Genomic DNA, 22674 nt, shown 5'->3' on the forward strand with positions numbered 1-22674 from the left:
GGAATATTTCCCTTTATTTAAATACATAGTCTACTGAAGCAATTTTCAAAATGGCCTTCCTCTTCTCAGATGTTCAGTAATTCATACTATTGGTGCATAGGCAGTATCGGCATTTTAATTAAATAAATACTAATTATACAAACATGACATATATCTGCTACAGAGACCAGAGTAATAGAGAATGCTTAGAGATGCAATCAATCACCACCATATATAATTCACAGGATAAAGTTCTAGGTAGAAGGAACCAGTAATCAGCATAGGTTTCTTTTTTTTTTTTTTTTCTTTTTGGGTCCGGTCATGGGCCTGAACTCTGGGCCTGGGCGCTGTCCCTCAGCTCTTCAGCTCAAGGCCAGCACTCTACCACTTCAGCTCAAGGCTAGCCTCTACCACTTGAGCCCCAGTAACACTTCTGGCTTTTTTCTTTTTGCTTATGTGGTGCTGAAGAATCAAACCCAGGGCCTCATGCATGCAAGGCAAGCGCTCTACCACTGAGACACCTTCCCAGCCCCTCAGCATAGTTTTCAAAGGAAAACTTTTTAACTAAATTGACCACAAAACTTGGAAACACTTACTTATTAGCAAGTTTTTCATAAAAAAAATAACTATACCTTCAATTTCTACTTTAAAAATTAATTACATTTAGCACCTAAGATTTTAATTATACTAAGATTTTTATTTATACTATGATGCATTTACTAAGGATTAATTTTAAAATGTCCTTTTCACATGCTTTTAGATAATTTTAGTGTACCAGAAGATATACAACTACCATTATCTCAAAAATGGTGCATCACTAAAAAAGTGTTTTTCTATATGGTTTACTTTCCCCCAGAAAAATGCTTAGGAACTTGAACTGTAAGAACATTAGATTCTTTTTAAAAGAAAAAAAGTTTTCAGAAAGGTTCATTTGATATGTCATTAAATTTTTTAATTTTATTTTCTTAGAAAGGTGATGTACAGAGGGGTTATAGTTACATAAGTAATGAGTACATTTCATGTCGAACACTGTTACCCCTCCCTCTTTTTTTCACATTTTCCTTCTCCCCCTAAACTGTAATGTTCATTTCCAATATAGTGTCTTTTGTGAGTATCACTGTTGAATTGGATCAGCCCTTTGTCCTTTGTTTCACCATGTTGTGATTCCCGTACCCTTCCCCCAAATCATATAATCATATATACATGATACAGTGTACCAAAATCAATAACAGTGACAACAGGTGATAAACCAAAGGAAAAAAGAAAGACAAAAGAAATATCTTCACACAGTACATTAAAAACAAAAAAATTCCTCTTAGGTTTATCTTTGTTGCTGTTGTTTTTAATGTACTATGTGATTCTTTTGTTTCTTTTGTATGTTCTTCCCCCATGGTATGAACCCCTGGTGCCCTGCATCTTCTATATACATTTTTCTAATTTGGGGAGGGGAAGGGTAATAACAAAATGCTGAAATAAGGATACAGTTTGACCCATTGTAACAATGATATGTACAAGACACTATGTTGAAAACAAACTTTACAGCTTCAGGGTAAGGGGAGGAAGAAGTTGGGAGGTGGGAGGGAAGAGATGGTAGAGGAAAAACAAAGGAGGGGGTAACAATGCTCAATAGGAAATGTACTTATTACCTTACTCAGGTAACTGTAACCCCTTTGTACAGTATCTTTACAATAAAAAATATATATTAAAATGCTATTGTTTCCATATTTTGGAATTCATTTTGATTAGCATCATTTTATATGGTCATATGTACATAGATATTGAAATATTGAGATCCTCTGCTAAGACTATCCTGTACATCTAGTATCCTAGATATATACTAATTATTACAAATGAAGAAACCATGGAGCTTATGCTTCTTTGGGTCTGGCTTATTTTACTTACTTACAAATGAAGTGATGCCATTCTTTCTAATGGAAGTATAGAATTTTGTTGTGAATATATAACATATTTTCTTGACCCATTCATCTACTGAGGGAGCATCTGGGTTGGTTTTCTGTCTTAACTATGGTAAATAATGTTGCATTGAACATAGTTGTGCTGGTAGCTTTAGTATGGCCTTGTTTGTGATCATTTGGGTAAATGCCCAGAGTGGGATTGCTGAATCATAGGAAAGTCCTATGTTTCTTCTTTTAAGGAACCTTCATACTGCTTTCCAGAGTGGTTGAACCAGTTTACATTAACAGAGTAGTAGCATTCCCTTTTGGATACATTCCCATCAGCATCTGTTATCTGTTTTCTTGCTAATGGCCATTCTAGTCTTTATATTTCTAAAAAATATAATTTGTTAAGCCATGTAGCAATGCCTCCTGCCTATAATCCTAGCTATTCAGGAGGCTGAGATCTGAGTATGCTGATTTGAAACCTGTTAGGCAGGAAAATCCATGAGACTCTAATCTCCAATTAACTACCCAAAAGCTGGAAATGGTGCTGTAGTTCAATGTGGTAGAGCACTAGCCTTGAGCACAAAAGCTCAGGGATAGTACCCCATCCCTGAATTCAAGCCCCAAGACCACCACCACAACAACAAAAAGTATAATTTGTTGCTATAGAAGAACTAGCAAAGTAAGAAATAATTCTAGTGTTTCAAACCTTCTTTATTGTAGTTCACCCTACCTGGATTTAGTCTCGCTACAGAAATTGACCGGAACTCTTGGAGTTTTGTGGGAAATAGTTTTTCACAAGGAGCCAAGTCCTGTGTTAAATTTATGGTAACTTTAGAACTAGAGATGTCACTAAACTTCCTGCAGTGGAAATCTTTGGTTTCAATGACTTAACAACAGCTTTTTTGTTTTTTTCAGTAAAAGGTACAATTACAGAAGAATCCAGTCCTTATTTCTTTATGGTGAGGAGACAGATACTTACTCAATACAGCCATTAGTAACTGTTTAGGTTTTCAGGGTAGTCTAAGCAGCTCCTTCCCAAATACTCTTACAAACTTAGTCTAGGCTACAGAAAAAAATGTTAGTTAACTTGGTCTCAAAAAGTATAGGAAGAGGCTACAATGCTTGATAAGAAATGTACTCATTATCTTGCCCATGTAATTGTAACCCCTCCGTATAGTATGTTCACAAAACATAAAAATAAAAAAGTATAGCTTTCATTTGTTAAAAATTAAGGTGTTCAAAAGAAAGAAAGAATTGTAAAAAAAAATTAAGATTTTTCCAAATGATAAATCAGATCACCAACAACCTTTTAACATATGATACTCTTATACACTTCACCATTTCATCCACTCTTTGAACAATCTGAAAGGAACAAATACACTATTTCATATTTCCCACAATATTCTGTTGTGACTTCCAAAAAAGACTTTGAGAATTATCTAAAGTGCAAGATGTTTTTTTAATTTTCTAACTTAAAATTTAACTCTAAATATGAAACTATATAGCAAATTTATTTTTGAAGAAATATCTTCTTTCTATATCTTATTCATTCATCACCTTATCTTCTTTTGCTATCATTTGTATTCCTTTCTTGACTGATTAATTTTAACATATTATAAATTATGTAGATTAAAATTTTATTGAATGTGAATCCAGTGTGAAAGTCACACTGGTAATCCTAAATACATGAGAGGGTGAAAATAGGAGGATCACAGTTCAATGACATCCCTGGTCCGAGAAGTTCTAAAGATACCTTTTAAGCTCATAACTGAACACTGTGGTGGATGCCTTTCATGCCAGGCTGTATAGGAAGCTGAGAAAAGGAAGTCTGTGTTTCCAGACAAATCAGGGCAGAAAATAGTCAGTTAGATTCTCTGTTTTAACTAAGACCAGTTAGATGCAGTGGTGTCACCTGTAATCCCGGCAACTACAAGAAGCCTAGGAAAGAGAGAATTTATCCAAAAAAAGTGAAAAACAGGGACGGAGATATCACTTTTAGGAATTTATCCAAAAGATTGCAAGTCAAGATATAATAAAGGTACCTGCACAGTCATGTTCATTGGAGAACTATTCACAATAGGCAAGTTATGGACGCAGCATAGACGTCGCAAACCAACAAATCGATTTTTAAAAATCTGATATTTATAATCTAATTAAATTCATCCATCAGGAAGAATGTCATTTGCAAGGAATTATATAGTCCTGGAAATAAAAATCATATTGAGTGCGGTAACTAAGGCTCAGAGAGCCAAAGGACATATCTTTTCTCTCACTTGTGAGAGGGAGACCTAAAATATGAATATATATGAAAACACATACAGGACCATATGCATATATCTGTACATATATGTGTATATATATATAAACTGACTAAATATGGTATATTTGGTGGTAGATTTTTATGATGTAACCACTTTGAACAATTAAAAGTTTAACAAAATGAATACCAAGAAATTGAAATATGTCTTGGATAGAAGCTAAAAGGAGAAGGGCAAAGAATAGAGAAAAGAATGATAGTGAATCCAGTCAAATTATTCAGTGCACACATTTGAAAATAGAGCTAGGAAACTAGGAAATTGATGGTGATGGGATAGATGTGAGAATGGGAGGGAGAAAGATGTAGGGATGATCCTGATCAAGATACATCATATAACATTAATGGGTATGTTAAATTCAAACACCTGTACAACTATTTGAAATTTTTTTAAGGTTAGAATTCTGGCTCAGTGGTAAATTTCTTGCCTAGCAAGCATAAAATCCTGAGTTCAAACCCCTAGTGCGATGTCAAAAAGAATGAGAAATAAAAGAGAAGAGAGGAAAGAGAGAAGGAAGGGAGAGAAGAAGGGAAGGAGGGAGGAAAGAAAGGAGGAGGGAAGGAGAAAGGGAGGAAGGAAAAAAGAAATTAAATGAGAAGTGAGTTCATTTAAATGTTGCTTATTTATCACCACTTTTTCCTTCCTTTGTTCTTCCTTCTATCTTTTCTTCCTTGCTTTTCCATGTAGATATGACATTTACATGCACACCAAGAAAATACATTTTCTATGTTACAGTATCATGAATCTAAATATGCTAATTCATATTATCAAAAAAAAGCAAATGCCTACTAGGATTCTTTGTCTTGGCTTCCTCCTTCAATCTTAATTCTTATGTTTTCCAAACAACCACACTAAATACTTAGAAGGAAGATTTTTTTAAATAGTAAAGTAACTTAATAATCCACTTAGTTATTCATTGCAATCCTGGAAAAAAATTGAGTCAGTTTCATTTCACAGTAACAATAAATGACTCAATTTAATATGAACCCTTTTGGGGAAATATTGAACAGGCTTATAGCAAAAATGTGGCACACTATACAGTCCAAGCAATCCTAGTTCATTAGTTTAGCTCAGGAGTATCTCAATATTTTCATAATAACTGTCTAATCCTTGTTTGTCTCATTTAACAAAAGATATGCATTGCCTGTTTAGATTCAGACACAATCAACACAATTGGAAAACTCATCAGATTCACCAAAAGCACAGAAGCAAGCAGCATGCCCCAACTGAACCTCATGTTGATTCTGAGCTGCTAAAAATTTCAGTGTTGATAAGGAATGTAGTATGGTCTATTTAGAACAACCAGCCAGGTTTTAGATAATAATTTCTGACAGAATCTAATTTCTTCTGCCTCCAGATGGAAATTATTGCAGTCACTTTTAGATTTTTCTGTTTATTTTAATTTTTTCTCTTACATGGTTGGATAAGGATATAACCTTATATAACTCATCTGCCAGAGGATGACAGCCTATGAATATCATAAGACCAAACTGTTGCAAAATTCTCTCCAGTTAATTATCACCCTTTCATCTCCTAAAACAACTAACCTCAATTAGTCTTTTAGACAAAGCACCCATATGCTGTTCCCTGTCAGTCCTTAATTAAGGAATCAGAAAGCAGATATAAAGCATAAATTTCCACAAAAGAAATGTTTATGAAGATAAAGGTTAATGTAGTTTTTCTCGAGCTACTTTTAAAATACAGCTTTTATAAGTCACATGTCTGACAATGCGTCATTGTTTGGCTTGACAAGACATCATGCTTGGGAGTTTATGGGGGGAAATTTTTCAAGAACTCAGTTCAACCAGATGAGAGACAGCAAGTAAGTGTTCTGTAATGTCCAAAGCAAAGGGTCAAATAGAACAGGTCAAGGAGAAGAGGGCTGAGGGCCACAGAGGTGTGGGCTGAGAGCCAACGTCATGGAGGGCCACAGGAGAATTTCAGATATGGAGAAACGTGGTCACAGACCCACTGCAGTGAGGTTTTTTCCACTATAGTGAAAAGGATAGTTGCAAGAGGAAAAGATGAGGCTGAAAGACCAGGCTGTGCAGTAATAAAAATGAGAACTATGTCATTTAGAAAGAGGATTGTAAATGGCCAGATTTAAAATGTAGTAAGATGGTAGACACAGCATGACTTCAGGTTAATTTTGGGTAACAGGGAACTCAGAGGCCCAGAGGTCTTCCAGTAGTGCCTGGAAAGGAGAGAATGATGATCTTCTTTGCAAAGGAGAGAAAACCCCAAGTAGAGTCTTAGGCTTGGTTTTGCACAAATATGCCTAATGTCCCTCTATGAAGTGATATATCCTCTAGATGATAAATACAGAAACCTGGAAAGAAAGCGACAGATGTTACAAACAAAGAACACAGAAAAGAGGGCTCTCAATCTAATTCAAGCAAGTGAGTTGAAGATGCCATGTCTTCTGGAGAAACAGTCTCTACAACTAGTGTGGTTCAGAGGCTACTGTGATGACAACATCAGTCTATGCTCTAGAGAATATTTGCTACACAATACTGCCCCAATCTGCTCATCAGTTTAAGTTTCAATTCTCCTATCAATAAAATGTGTGTAAAAACTATACTCACATAATAAATATTCTAAGACTTGAGTAAGCAATTCTTAAAAACAAGCCATTACTTGGCATTTAATAAGAATTCCAAGCTATATACACATAATGCTTCAATCTAAACTCCCAAAGCTGGTAAAAATGAACATATTATTCCATCACCCTGTTTTATGAAACAAAAAAAAAACCCTAATCGTTATTGTTGTCTCTTCCTTCCCTGTCACCTCTAATCTCGTTCCACTTCTGTATGTCTGCTGAAGCACTGAATCAATCTGCTTTTCGTACTCCATGACTGTTACCTCAACTAAGACCATGTAGATTTCTGGCTAGGATCATTACAGACCTCCTCTTGACTCCATGCTGTGTATGAGTAAAGCAAATATGATTGTTAAAAACACTTTTCCACTTTACAGAATGCCTAACCTTAGGCCATGCACAATCAGTCATAACCTTAAGAGATGTACATTCTTTTCCAGTATTGGAGATTAACTGTAAGGCCTCAGCTTGCAATCATTCTAAGTTTCCTCAGCTAGCAAACCTAGATTCTAGATTCTCAGGCTGAATAGTCCTTTTGTTTGCTAAACTATGCCAGCCATTGCTGTCCTTTCAAGTATTAAGGACCTTGGAGTCTGGGGGGAAATGATTTTGTAGGTCAATATCAGACTAAGTATAAGATAATAAGTTAGGAAAGAAGAATTAAGTACACAATGAAGGCTAGAAAATAACATGTATTGATCTTATTAAAGAAGGCAATCCTCAGCACCATGAACATGTTCCTCAAAATTAAAAAGGATAAAAATGTCATGGCATAGCAGAATATTACTTAAATTTTTCATTTACTTTGAAACATCTGTCACATATAGTTAGCACTATATGTGCCAATATCCAGTAATTTTCTGATGTTCATATTGGGTCTTGAGATACTCCAACTAGATCACACAAAACTGCTTCTTGAGCAGTGCATGTTTAAAATATGTTTTCCTCTCCCAGGGGTCAGCAGGTACTGTGGGGATACTTTTAGTTCTTGTTCAGAACTCTGGTATTTACTTCTATTTAGACTCTGTGTACTTATCACAAGGAGTTTCCATGCTTATCAATAATTTACCTTCTATTACTGAAATACAAAAACATGCATTACTTAATATATGGTTTCTTTGTCCTCCAAAAATAAAACTATAATCTTTGTGTATTTGTATTTAGGTCATTCTGTCCATTGAAGAAGGTTACAGACTACCAGCTCCCATGGGCTGCCCAGCGTCTTTACACCAGCTGATGCTACACTGCTGGCAGAAGGAGAGAAATCACAGACCGAAATTTACTGACATTGTCAGCTTCCTTGACAAACTGATCCGAAATCCCAGTGCCCTTCACACCCTGGTAGAGGACATCCTTGTGTAAGATGCATAATGTTGATTTTTTTCCCCCTTGACAATCATAATTTCTTTCAGGCTACAAACAAAAGTAGCTGTTATAGTGGGGAGTTTGCCTTGGTAACTGTCTAGTTGTTAGCCTTATACAACCCATATTTTATTTATCAGCTAAACAGAAAAAATGCTTAATATTTTAAAAAGTACAGACTTTTTTCACAAGAAAACACCTTCTTTTGTTTTTTCAAAGATAATATTTAAAATTAATTACTTTGTTTTTCCTCTGTGACACCAAAATTTATGTATTTTTCTTTGCTGATCCTTATAAGTAGAATGTGTGTGTATGTTTATGAGAGAGAGAGAGAGAGAGAGAGAGAGCATATATGTACATGGTCCCTTAATTTTCTTGTTCAATGTTCTGACCCTCTATTTGAAATGGCAAAGAAGACAGAGGTAATTTGTGAATCAGCCCGGAGGAAGGAAGTTTCCTGCTGATATGATCACACCTAGCTGTGGGTTCTTTCCTTTCCTAAAACCAGAATCAGACAGATGACAAGGCAGGAAAATGAAGGCACTCATACACCATTTTATAAAACTCAGGAGAACTGAGATCTACTAACCTTTCTCTGAAAAGCAATTATCAAGAGAAGAGTCAAAGAAAAGAGATTGTTATCTATATCTAGAAATATTACATTTAAAATATCATTAAGTTAAAAGTATATTTCTTCTTTTAGGTTAAATTAGCATTAACTAAAATCATTCCAAAACTCAATTTACTGACTTAGCAGATGACCAAGAGGATATACAGACATTCAACTTCAGGTCACAGGTTAAGTCAGTGCAGGGTTTTAGTGACAAGGAGATTGAGGCTCTTCAAGGACTATTTAAAACAAGCCTCTGTTCATAGCAGAGCACATAAGAATTCACCTCTAAATCACTAATTGGCAGCCTCAGTAAAGTGAAGCCAAGCATGAAATAGCTAGAGATTAAACAATTACTCTAGCCCATCTTCCCTAAAGCAATCCAACACAGGAAGCAGTAAGGGAGTAGGGGGCAGGAGAGAATGGCATTTTGGATTTTATCACTAAAGTAATAGATACCATTGAAGTATTCTAAGCAAGAAAATGACATGATCCTGCAAGACTATTCTAGAGTTAACTTAGACTGTGAATGTAAAACTGTTTACAGAAACAAGCCTGGAAAAAGTAATAGTTGTTTGGGTCTTTTCGTTTTGTTTTTCTTTTAACAAGCCAAGCTGAAGATAAGGGCTTAAGTTATAAAATGACAACAAGGTTGAGGTCAGAAGAGAAGAGAATGAATTGGACAGAAAAAAAAAGATATATCTTGGGCAATAGTAGAATATTGATGGAAGATGAGAGAAAAGAACCAAGGGTATTTGTCAGGTTTCTTTCTTAGACATGCCAGCCAATGGTTTAGTCACTAAGAGAGGAAGACGGACATGTTTTGGAGTCAAATGGAGACGATTTTGAGCATGAAAACCAAATTTCCTGAAGGACTGTTAAGTAGAGATATCTAATAGGTAAATGGGCTCGTAAGTTGAACCTTGGTAAAAGGATCTGGGCTCAAGATGTAAAAGATCAACAACATAGAGATTGTAGCAACTAGCATCATAAGATACCCTATGAAGACCATAAAGAGTGGAATTAACCACAGGAAAATTATGCAATCCCCCTAGGATACCAAGATTTAAGACATGAACTATCAAGTGATTAGGAAAGAAGAGCCAAACTAGTCATGAGATCAACGAAAAGGTACCCCATTAAAGCCAAAAAAAAAGCGTTCCATGAATAATAATGACCCATGCTTCACAAACCTTAAGTAATACAAAGTATGTCTATGAGATTTACCAGTGAAGTGTTTTCAAGTACATTTTCAATAAAGTTGTAAAAGACATCAGTACAGAGCAAGTGAATTTGATGTCAGAAAGAATTATCCATAGAACTGATTTTTGTGTCCAGAAGCCTGAATCCAACAGTAAAGAAAAAATAAAGGAAATTTTTCTTGTTTGTATATATATATATTTTTTATTTTTTTGTCAGTCGTGGGGCTTGAACTCTGGGCTTGGGGCACTGTCCCTCAGCTCTTCAGCTCAAGGTGAGCATGCTACCGCTTGAGCCACAGCGCCACTTCTGGTTTTCTAATGGTTTATTGGAGATAAGAGTCTCACAGACTTTACTGCCCAGGCTGGCTTTGAACCATGATCCTCAGATCTCAGCCTCCTGAGTAGTTAGGATTACAGGCATGAGCCACCGGCGCCCGGCTATTTTAGATATATTTTAAGAGACTTGGACCTGCTTTAATATTGAGAGGGGGAAAAAAGTTCTAATGGAAAGAGACCACAAAGTGAGTCTGTATTCATGGAATAGGATGTTGTCTTGTTATAAATATGCTCTCTAAGAACTACTGGAGTCACAACAATAGACAGAAAGATAATTATCTCAACAAGGCAAAAAATCTATTTCTGCAGAAGGGTGTTTCATCAGCTAAAAATCTGGCAAACAAACTCAGGCAATCTTCTCCCCTATTGAACCTTAAAGCAGGAAGCCCTGCTGCCCCTACTCTGATTGGTTGAGCTCAGGTTCACAATCTGCTCATGATGGGCTAGCTTGAATAGTGTAAAATGTATATAAGATTAACAGTACACAAGTAATCTCAAAATATACCCACACCTTCAGCTTTTTTCTTGAACAATTTGGGGTGTATCTTGATTCCGTCTTGAAAGCAGTTCCTCTTTTCCTAAACAAGAGCCAAGCCACCAGGCCAAAGGATGAACTTTGAAGCAACACACTTAGATGGAAAAGACAGTTTTTCTCACAGTCTGGACTTCTTGTGGTGAAAGGTTTACATACTTCAGTGCCAAAGCCTAGCACACAAAGCTGTCTCACTGTGCAATGGCTCTACCTTTCTTTTTGAACAAAAGCAGATAACACAATTCCTTCAGAGTATTTTTGAGGTTGCACATGCTCATTATATTTGGAAAACATTAATGAAGAACTTTAAGATGAGAAAATGTCAAAAAATCAAAAAGGACCCAGAAGTCAATCAGGATGAGAGGTGTGTGTGTGTGTGAGAGAGAGAGAGACAGAGACAGAGACAGAGACAGAGAGGATTTAGTGAAGTGTGCAGGAATACAATGGAATGCAAACTCTGTGATAGCCTTGCCATATGCAAGATAGGAGCTGGGTGCTTTATATATGAGACTGACACCTTGATTTAGTTCTCAAGTCTAATCTCTTAGAGACCAAATGGAAGTTTTGTGACTGATTTGCTATCCTTGTTTCTGACAAAGATGTATGTGCTACTGCTTTTTGCTCTTTTTTTTTTTCCTGGGAGAAACAATGGAACAATGCTTTAAGAGTATTATACCTGAACCTTATCAACATTCTTATATTGGCAACAGCCAGAACAGGTTTCCCTGGTCACCTACTTACCCCACTACTCTCCACAGAGTGCCAGAGAACTGGAACTGCTTAGTGCAGTGGTATAGCAAGTAAAGGACAGAAACATTAGCTAAAGAATGCTTTGTTTTTGCGCTTGCAAAATTGTGGCATATCTCTCCATGAGACAGAGCTTCTCCATCTTCTAAGGTTGCAAGGCAAGAGATCTGTCCCAGAGTGATACTGGATTAAGGAAATGCATAAATTCTACATCAGGTAGAATTATCAACTTTCCTCTTACATGTTTTTCAGTCATGTGAAAGAACCTCAGTGCATAGCCCACAGTCACTTTTATTAGACTCTCTATTTCTCCAGGATCTGCAAACTCCCAGCTTTCTCTCACATCTGTACTAACATCACTCTCTCATCCACAAGGTCCCCATGGCTTTTATTCCAACCTAATTGCTTTTTTCTCAAGTTTTCACCTGAGAAGCTTTTACCCTTTTCCTTGACAGAATAGTGTGGAAGAAATTAAGGTGACAAGAGCAAATGAGGAAGGCTATGAAGCCCATGGTTTAATAATTTTACAGTAACATGTTAGAAAGCCACAAACTTTATATCTGTAGTCTTTCCTTTCAAAAGTCAGAGGATCTAAAAGGAAAAATTACTGATCAGAGGCAGAGCAGCCATTAATGGAATAATTGGTGCCTGTCCCTATCCTGTAGTAATATTTAGAGCTGTTTATAGCATCAAATATGCTTGTTCCCTTCCTTCTGAAGAAAGTAAACAGATATCTAAGTAATATTATATTATAAATACTACCGTATAGTGAATGAATAGTCAAAATTTATTTTCAAAACTATCATCTTGGCATAAGCAGTCATCCTTTCACAGTAGCAATTTCAAAGTACCCTCCACTCATTTTACAGTCATGCCCTGCCTTTTAAAGAATTATTTGTATCTTTCACATGGTGAATAATCCCTGGCAGAAAGAGGGTTGCTTGAGGTCAAGGTTGTGCATGGAACAGCACTGGGAATGGTATGGGAATGTGTGGTTTTGTTTCCCTGCCTTTGTTTCTCTACATCAACTCAAGATCAACCTTGTAGCTATTCCCGAATCCAAGTCAGTATACATCCAGAGAGCTCTGGGTTGTTTCTGAGGACCTGTAGTTCAACAGAACCAGCGAAACCAATTACCTTATGCTCTCTTTCACCCAGCTCTATTTACCTCCCCCTTCCCACATACATTGTCCTACACATTTCTGTTCCACTCTCTTCAGCATTCGCCTCTGATTCCTACTGAAGCCTACTGAGTGGACTAGGTATAGTCAGCTGAATAATGCCCTTTGGGCAGAGCTGCAATGTATGAAAAATAATAATTCTTGTAGTCAACCTCCATATCCCTAGCATATTACTGACAAAGTATTTTTGCAGATAATGAGCTTCTTGACCATTCCCTTAGGAATGGACAACAGTTTCCCAAGTGGTCCATACCCTCAGATATCATGGCTTGCCCTAACCAACATAACATTAATATTCTCATTACCTACTGGGCTACATTTAAGGATATCTTAATTTTTTTCATCCTTTGGGTCTATAACTATTTTCCTTAGTATATATAAGTCTATAATTGAACTTTCTGGCACTTGATGTCCAATAATTTATGAATGTTGAAGGAAAATAAAATTAAGAACCGCTGCTTTAGAAACATGTGAAATGTGCTAATCCATGCATGTAGTTAATCATGTGCCAGTAGCTATCTTTTGGGTGTAGCAACTTTCAACAATTTGATGTAAAACTGTCTGTGCATTTTTTAAAAGATCTTACACAGTGCTGCCTGGGCAGCATACAACCAACACTTCCTAAATTGTGTATCGAGTCATGGACAACTTGTCATATTTTGATATTTGTTGCTAACACTATTGGCTTTTATGAAAAAAGAGTAACTGTCTGGCCAAAATTAGCATTGAAATTTTACTGATATTCAAAGTTTTATTAAAGAAAAAGTAAGTATGAAACTTTGATCAAACAGTTAAAACTATTTTCACATTAGATAATCTAAATCTAATTCACCGAAACTTCTGGCACAAGAGAATTATATCATTAATGTAATACTGATACAAATTCTAATATATATTCTGAACAATAACAATTGTTGATACGTGTTCTGTATGCCAGTCATTGTATATGCTGAGCACTTAAAGCAGTTGTGTCTATAATCATCACTGTTATAGTCCCCATCATTCATATAAAGGAATGAAGTTTCAAAGAGGGTAAGTTTGTCAATGGTAATAGCAAGTAATCCGTAGCCCATGAAGGCTGAGATTTGCCAATGCCAAATCCCTTATTGTTTCCACTACTAGTATAGAATTACAGAAAATGATTAGATGTTTCCTAGTACAACATTATTTGAACAGTACGATTATATAGTAGTTGTAGTAGTTGCATTTTTACATTTCCAGTTAGATTTTTCTCTAGGCTAAAAAGGTTTCATAAATGGGGAAGATTAAAAATCCCTAAAAGAATTTTTAGCATAGCAACAGCATGTAGGCTGTAAAAGTATATTCCCTCACCCAGGGGATTAAGTAGCAAATAGTTAAGTTCATATATTCCCCAAACATACTCCTAACATGCTCAGCCACTTGAAGAATATTAGGAGGGGAAAGGAAAGTAGTAAGTACAACAATATAGAGAAATGAGGGAATCTGGCAGGAACATTGTTCCAGAACTACATCCTCAGGCATTTCTGTAGATGGAAGTTCGTTTATTTCTTTTTTGATGCTGGCAGACATGTTTCATTTTGTTTTGTTTTTTCCCTTGATATGGAAGACATTACTAATCAGCACAACAGTCTTTTTCACTAAGGTCAAATACAGACCACATTTTGTTTTTGGTTTTACAGTGCTAGTGATCAAACTCATGATGACATTTTTGACAGCCACTTTCAATGCATTGCACTTAGCATATGGTATGAAATCTTTTTCTAACCCTGGATTATTTCCCCACAAAAAATTGGCTTTTTCAGAGATTCACTGACCTATTATTCTGGTTCTGTGAAATATGTACTGAGTGTTCTGTTCAAAATTACAGTAGAGTGTTTGATTTTTTAAAGTATTATTCTTGTTTTGCATCTATCCTTTCCAAATGTTTAAGCAAATATACAAATTTTAAATTTACTTTGAAGTTTCATCCCTCGATGTTTTCTCCCAGTTATCAGTCTCTACATGTGTGTATACATTTATATATATATATATATATACACACACACACACACACACACAATGTGCATAGCAATAAGAAACTGAAAACTTACTGAAAATAAAAATCTAACAGAAATAATATATGCTTCCAACTTAACACTGAGAGATTATTTTGAACAATGTTCACCAGTATGAACTTCCACAAGATAGATGGCATGTTTATATTATATTCATTTGAGAATGTTTAGCATTTTGAGTCCAATTATGCTTTCATTTTAATAGGAAATTTACTTTATTGATTTATGTTCAAGTTGAATAGAGTTTGTCTCCTTTATCCAATTAAGTAAAACTAGATAAGTAATGTTTTACTAGAATATTATTATGTGGATTGACTAAATGCTGTAAAATGGTGAGATGAGCAATTCTTATATAAGCAGTAATGCAGAATATGGTGAACCTTGCAGTGATAGTTCTAGGTCTGGTTATACCTGCTTATGAAACTTAACAATGAGTCATCTGACTCCCACTTCCCACTTCCCCCACTCGAAAATACATAATAAACAAAGATTTTTGGAATATAAGAGATAAACAGGATTTTTGTGAATAAGTTAACCACTCTATCAACAGACATTCTTCTAAATTTTTTTACAATAGAATTCAGTGAGACAGATCATTCATCATGAATCAGTCATTACATCATGGAAGGGAATTTTCTACAAAGAATCTAAAATTCAACTCTAAATGATCCTTTGATTCATGGCTTTTTGTAATGCTTCCAACATATGTGAAAAGCCTGAATAAAATGGAAAGATATAAAAATACAGTTTCTATCAACATGGGAGTTTTAACTTACTTAAATATATCTTCCATCTTGCAGATATTTTGCCAAGAAAGTAATTCAACTAAAACAAAAAGACACATGCTCTAAGACTACACAATTATCTACAATGAAAATATGTTGTTAGCAATGTGAGTCTAGTTTTAGGGTTTAAACAAGTTGTTAAGCAACATATACAATATTTTTACTGGTTTGAATATGAAAACTGTTGAAACATGAAAATATAATTACATGAAATAAAGGCATTATAAAATAGAATGTACTCTACCTGGCTGGTTTTGCTAAACATACATAAATTTTAAACAGTAGTGTTTTGTTTGTTATGTTAAAATGGTAAGGGGAGAAAAGCCTTAATACATTGATGATTTCATAGTAAAGCAGCATTTTTCTTGCAATAATGTTTTGGAGTTTTTGTTTGTTTGGTTGGTTGTTATTGTTTTTGTCAGTAGTTGGGCTTGAATTCAAGGTCTGGACATTGTCCCTGAGCTTTTTCGCTCAAGGCTAGTACTCTACCATTCTGAGACGGTTCTAATTTTCCAGTGGTTAATTGGAGATAAGAGTCTCATGGGAACTTTCTTGCACACGCTGGTTTGAACAGAGATCCTCAGATCTCAAGCCCCTTGAGTAGCTAAGATTATAGGCCATCAGCACCCAGCTGAAATAATGTTTCCGTAAACAACTTTTCTTGAATCATTTTAAGTATATTGCTTTGTAGATTGTATAGATCACATTTCCTAGTTTATATCTACATGGTAAACATAAATTATGAAAAAAAATATTTTTGTGACATGATAATGACATAAAATTTTAAGGTTAAAGCCTTCTTAAGTTTTAGGGGCAATGGTGATATCTATTAACAACCTAAGAACCTTTTAAATTAAAAGGATTATTATTGTGAACTCAAAGGACTCATTAAATTAGAAAGTTTTTGGTCTATCAGCATTACTCATTTTCATATACTTAGATGTATCCAGTGTATGTTTTTATTGCTTAAACTGTAATATTATTATACCTACACGCTAGCCCTTCCTCTACTCTAAATAGACCACAGTTTACACATAACATTCCCTAAATTCTATCCCCTCCTTATTTTTCCGAGAAGAGAGCAGACCCTTGACCTTCTGTTTTACAATATGTACTTTTTAATATGTGAGGTGCTGGTTTTGCTGTGAAAGCATTTCTCAGATAAACAGTCCCGACTAATCATTAAATAACAAAGATTTCTCTGTGCTCAGCAAATAGCAGACTGAGTTTATCATTGCCATTGTTTGATAAGAAAGGGCACTTATTGTTTATTACATAACGTCCCAGTGAATTCATATGAGGATGATGGTACCCAACCCTGGAAGCCAGAAACCAGCAGCATTTTTCAACTTCGCGATGAGATAAGGTGAAAGAAAAGTTATTGCACAGTGGCTGTGAACAATGAGGGGAACATGACCTTACTAAATCAACTGCCAGTGCCACCATATAAAGGCCAAAGAGTAACTAGGTTACTAAAGATGTGGACAGACAAAGGGAATTATGATATAGAAACATTCTGAAAGCAATAGTGTATGCTTTTCAAACAGGAAATAGACCATCTCAATCATTTAGTTTACAGAATGTCCTTCCACTGCCTTTCTATAGTAAGGACATAAAATTAGAAAATTACATGTCCCCTTACCAATTGTATGAAATTGTGAGAGCTCAGAAGTTATTCTTGTGTTATCTCAGAGAAGTAGAGATCCTCTAATGCTATGCATCAAGCATACCATCTGAAAGAAAAGTCGCTTATTAAACACTTAATTTTGCTCATTTCCAACAGATTTCTTTTGACAAATAATTGAAACTGTGAGATTCACACCTTTTTCAATTAGGAAATTTAATTTTCTCTTGTGTGGTTTTCCTTAGGGGAAATATGTTCACTTTTATTACTAATCAACGGAAAGTGTCTGATGTTTAAACTTTGTTCGGCATCAGTTCTTGAAATATGTGCAACTGACCAAAAAGTGTAAGAAAATTTTGCAGAAGCTGTTTTGTATTCCCTTCTACATTCTGATACTACATTATTAGTGGTACTATTACAATTTGAAAACCTGATGAATTGTCATAGAGATTTTATTGTTTTGTATTTCATACATAATTTTTAGATAATGTTAGATAACTTTTAGATACTTATTAACATGTGTACTTCTAAGGGAACTTCAAAGAAACAGAGTGACAAGTCAAAGTTTTCTTGAAAGAAACTAGAATAGTCTTTCACCTTTTGTACAAGGCTAATTTTTGTTTTAGATCAAGTTATGAGCCTTTCTGATATTAGCTAGAATGAAACCGCCCACAGTCAAATAGCATTGCGATTTGTATTGTAGGAAAAAAGTATATGACTTAACCTCAAAAATAGGACCTTCAGAATCAACTGGAGTCAGAGTAAAAAAAAAAAAAAAAGCTAGTCACTGTTCAAAATAACTAGACTCAATATAGAGTACGATGTAACCACAATATATGCACTTATTTTACAGATTCCAATCACATATAAAGAACAAATATTGAGGTATTCTCCCACTATCCTTATCTGCTCTAACTTCTACCTGTAATGGACCCTTGTTTAAAGAAGGGGGATGGGGAGGATTCTGTGTAGCCAGTAAAAAAAGAACACAGTGAATTATTGAATAGGAACTCTGTCCTGAATCCCAAGGAAGCAACTTTCAGTCTTTCAGAGATGACTGATGTACTTGTGCTACTAAAACTCAGCTCTTTATAATTTAATGGATTTTAGAGTAATTTTAATTTATATATTACATTACCTTTAAGTAGTTGTACAAAGAAGTTTCCATTAAACATGACATTTTAGGAATACAGTGAATATTGATTCATGTTACCCCTTTCATCATTCTAGGAATAATTTTGATTGTTAGGTATTTTCAGTTTTTACCTTGAACAGAAGCTTTTAAATCTTATTTGCACTCCCACACATTTTTAGCCAGACAATTACCAGGTAGAATGTTTATTCCCTCTGCTTCAAGCTGGAGGAATCCTTATATCATGTGGTTTAATCAACTGTTTTCAACGTATTAGTAGTTTCTATTTACAGATAAAATAGTTAATTTGTATGTCCCTCCCCCACGGTATAACCCCTGCTTTCATTGTATTTGATGTTGGTATAATTTGTGGAGGGGAAGGGAAAAAACAAATCACTTAAATAGGGATACAGGTGGACCCATTGCAACAAGGAGATGTACAAATCTTGAAAAACGAACTTTACAACTTTGGTGGGAAGTGGGGGGGATCAGAAGGGATGGGAAGGGGAAAGAAAGGAGGAGGCAACAAAGCTTAATAAGAAATGTACTCATTACCTTGCCCATGTTATTGTAACCCCTCTGTATGGTATTTTCACAATAAAAATAGTTAATTATGTATGGAAAAACATTATGAGATATTTTAAATATGAATATCTATTGTATGACAGCAGATATAATTTTTAACAAATAATAGAATCTTGTTAGATGTTTAATAAGACATACATTGGGTTTGATCAATGAATTGCCCAAATAAATTAGCACTATCACAGCAACTGTGGGAAAACCTAAAAGAACACAGATTCAGTATTAGGTCAGAAGCAGTGAGAAGAAATCATTTGGGGCTCTTCACTCTTCTTTTAGGGACAAGAGGAGGGGCTAGTCTGCATCTTCCACAGCACTTTTTTATGTAAAAGAAAAAAGTTTAAAAGAAAGATAGCAAGATATCAATTGAATAGTGTCAAAAAAGCAGAAAACTAAGTCAAAAGACTGATTTGATAAGTAAAATATTAAGTTACTTATTTAAATAAAAGGTATAATCACTTTAAATATTAGCTCTAAGAATATTACAAAAAAAATTTTGAGGGGCTGGGAAGGCGGCTCAGTGGTACAGTAATTGCCTTGCATGCATGAAGCTCTGGGTTCTATTCGTCAGCACATATGCAGAAAAAGCCGGAAGTGGTGGTCTGGCTCAAGTGTTAAGAGTGCTCCCCTTGAGCTGAAGAGCTGAGGGACAGCGCCTAGGCCCAGAGTTCAGGCTCCCACGACCAACAACAACAACAAAAAAAGGATATTGAGTAACTCTGCTTTATCTAGTTTTAAAGTTCTCTCTGTGCATCTGTCTGTCTGTGTGTGTCTGTGTCTTTCTGTGTCCTCTCTTTTCCTCCTTGTAGAATGCCAGAGTCGCCTGGTGAAGTTTCTGAATATCCTTTGTTTGTCACAGTTGGTGACTGGCTGGACTCTATAAAGATGGGGCAATATACGAATAATTTCATGGCTGCAGGTTTCACAACTTTTGACTTGATTTCAAGAATGAGCATTGAGTAAGTGGGTTGTTGTTTTGTTTTGTTTTACTATAATTAGATGCTCCGTTCAGAGAACTTTAAATTCAAATGTAAAAAAATACCTTTCTAAAGGCAAATATGTCATTACCATGTTTGGTGACTATCACTCTAGTGGAATTGGACATTGCTATTATACTTGCTATTCTATTGCTATTATACATATAATGAATATATTTAGTTCAAATAGCTTTTTCAAACATTTTAAATGTTTACAGAATGCATATTTCTCTTGTCACATAGTACACTTTATGTCATCATTGCTTTACCTTGGTAAATTATTTATCATTCATGGTTACTATATTGTATGACTGATTCCTGTTACCTTCATCATATAAAGTGATATTATCATATCATTTTAGAGCTCTTTCTACTTGTGATAATTGCTAGTTATTTTCTATTATCCCGAAGATAGTCTTTGCTAGAGCATAATAAATTGAAACAAGTCGATTAAAATTCTAAAATAATTTTACCAAATCATGTAAAATTATCATGATTTCAAAATGTTGATAGCAATTCCATGTGATTTGATGTCATGGAACTTTTTATGGTATTGAGTAATATTAGAATTCAAATAGTATCCACATTATTCCTTCTACTCTGCATGCTTTGTGCTACTGCCATTATTAATTTAAATAGCTACCTAAATTATATGCTGCCTTTAAGCCTAAAAACTATTTAAACAATAACATATTGGTATCTAGAGGTGAGTTTTTCCTTGTATCATTGAATTTGAGATTAACTTGGTTCTATGGAGCAAGAGAGAAGAAAAATGGAACAAACTTTTGTTGATCATTTATATTCCATTGAATACAAAATTAAGCAGTTATATTAACTCTAGTTTCTCTCCCCCCACCCCTTTCTCTCAGTGATATTCGGAGAATTGGAGTCATACTCATTGGACACCAGAGACGAATAGTCAGCAGCATACAGACTTTACGTTTACACATGATGCACATACAAGAGAAAGGATTTCATGTATGAAAGCACTAAAAAATAACCTGTGTTTTGTGCCTCAATATTTCTAAATGAAAGATATCTCTCCACCATCCTCTCTTCTGATTCTCAAACATCCCTCCATGAACCACAATTCCTGTTCAGACTGTGGCTGCTCAGCTTGTGTTTATGCTTCCGACCTGGATTTTAAAATCATGCTACATAGGCCCTCTCTGATGAGCCTGCAGATAAAAGCTTGACCCACTGCAGATTATCTCTACACAATAATACATAACTCAGCATGGATGTGCTACTTTGTATAGAAGTATTTGGAAAGTGTTCATGGACTAAACCTAAAGAAATTGGTCCAGGTGTTTCATCCTTAATGATGTATGTAGTTTGATGGTAGATGAGAAATAGCTGACCTTACTTTCATGTTTTGTGATGAAGCAACTTCCAAATTGACCTTTTTTAAAAAAAAATCAAGTCTATGGATTGTATAGTTGATTTTCCCTTTTTTGTTTTTGTTTTTGGCAATTTAACTGTTACTACCTGTTGTTGTTAGAATGGTTGCAGAAATGGCCAGTGATTCCATGTGGTACATTCTTGTCAGGTGTGACTAAGGGGAGATGGAGTTACTGGGGAGGGTAAAGGAGGAAAAAACTGTGCTTCTTAGTAAGTGGTAATAGAAGTTTTTCCCTTCTATTTTTCTTTTTACTGACTACCGTATACTTCTCTATTATGTTATAAAGATCACTCCTGGAAGACTAAGAGTGGATCGATTGTGCTAATGGCTTTTACAGACTGAAGCATGGAAGCAATTCCTGACTATCCATTTGAGTCATCTTCACAATTCTGAAAAATAATTAACAACACTGAGGAAAACAATTCTTCTCAGTAAAACTACATTGAATAAATGTTCTTATATATATATTTTTAGATTTAATTTGCAATGATTAATTTAATTTAAACAGAATGTTATGATAGTCATACAATGGTCCTAAACATACCTAACTGACTGACTGATAACTGTATGTTGGCAAGTTTAAGAATGCTCATATGTTGATTGCAGAAGCTAAGGTACATGAAAATGCTCAGCTGTTTTCTGAGTCTTTTAGAAATAGCTGACTACTCCAAACAGGTTATAAATCGCTCTTACAGATGAGTGTGTGTGTGCACACACACACACACACACACACACACACATATAAAATATCAACTTGGGTCCATAATATAGTTACACAAAAAATGAACACATCTAAGTTGTGTTGTCATAATCTCCTAACAAGCTTGTAACAAAAGAGGGAAACGCATTTTGCGGGGGGATCAATTTAAGCTATCAGTTTATCAAAATAGTGCTGGTGGAAGAACAAATTCCATCATAAATCCACTGTTTCCCGTGAAACTACAAAATGGCTGTCATGCTAAGTGGAAGGGGAAGAATGGTTAAGGAAACATAAAACACACAGAGAAGGAATAAGATGCCAACTTAATACATAGGCTTGCATTTGAAGTCAGAGATAAAAGTGCCCTACCCATGTACCCAGATTTCCACTTAATTATATTTTATTTATTTAACTATTTATTTATTTATGGTATCAATGGTAATACTTCTACTTCAGGATCTACACCTTTTTAATTTTAAGATTTTTTATTGTTCCATTATACTAGGTACTTACACATATTTTCTCCTCTTGATTTATCTCCTTGTTTTTGCTTACCACAATTTTTATTGTTTCAAAAGAAGTAGAGAAAGCTAGAAATGTTTAACATATTCCTTACCTATATGCAAAAAAAGGAAATAGTCAGAAATCTATTACTTTTTAAGTATG

The 22674-nt window shown here is 35.0% G+C and overlaps 1 protein-coding gene across 2 annotated transcripts in view; it reads left to right on the plus strand.

Moving 5' to 3' along the window:
- Positions 1 to 20895, plus strand: part of Epha6 (EPH receptor A6) — a 732346-nt gene extending 711451 nt beyond the window's left edge. For both annotated transcript variants that reach the window (XM_042676999.1, XM_042677000.1), the window contains exons 16-18: positions 7965 to 8158; positions 19739 to 19888; positions 20776 to 20895. In XM_042676999.1, coding sequence (XP_042532933.1) covers positions 7965 to 8158; positions 19739 to 19888; positions 20776 to 20890 — 459 coding nt within the window. In that variant the 3' untranslated portion in view covers positions 20891 to 20895. The remainder of the gene's footprint in view (positions 1 to 7964; positions 8159 to 19738; positions 19889 to 20775) is intronic.
- The last annotated feature ends 1779 nt before the right edge of the window (positions 20896 to 22674 follow it).

This window comes from Dipodomys spectabilis, unplaced genomic scaffold (assembly GCF_019054845.1).
Source record: "Dipodomys spectabilis isolate Male_0828 unplaced genomic scaffold, ASM1905484v1 ptg000032l, whole genome shotgun sequence".
NCBI lineage: Eukaryota > Metazoa > Chordata > Mammalia > Rodentia > Heteromyidae > Dipodomys > Dipodomys spectabilis.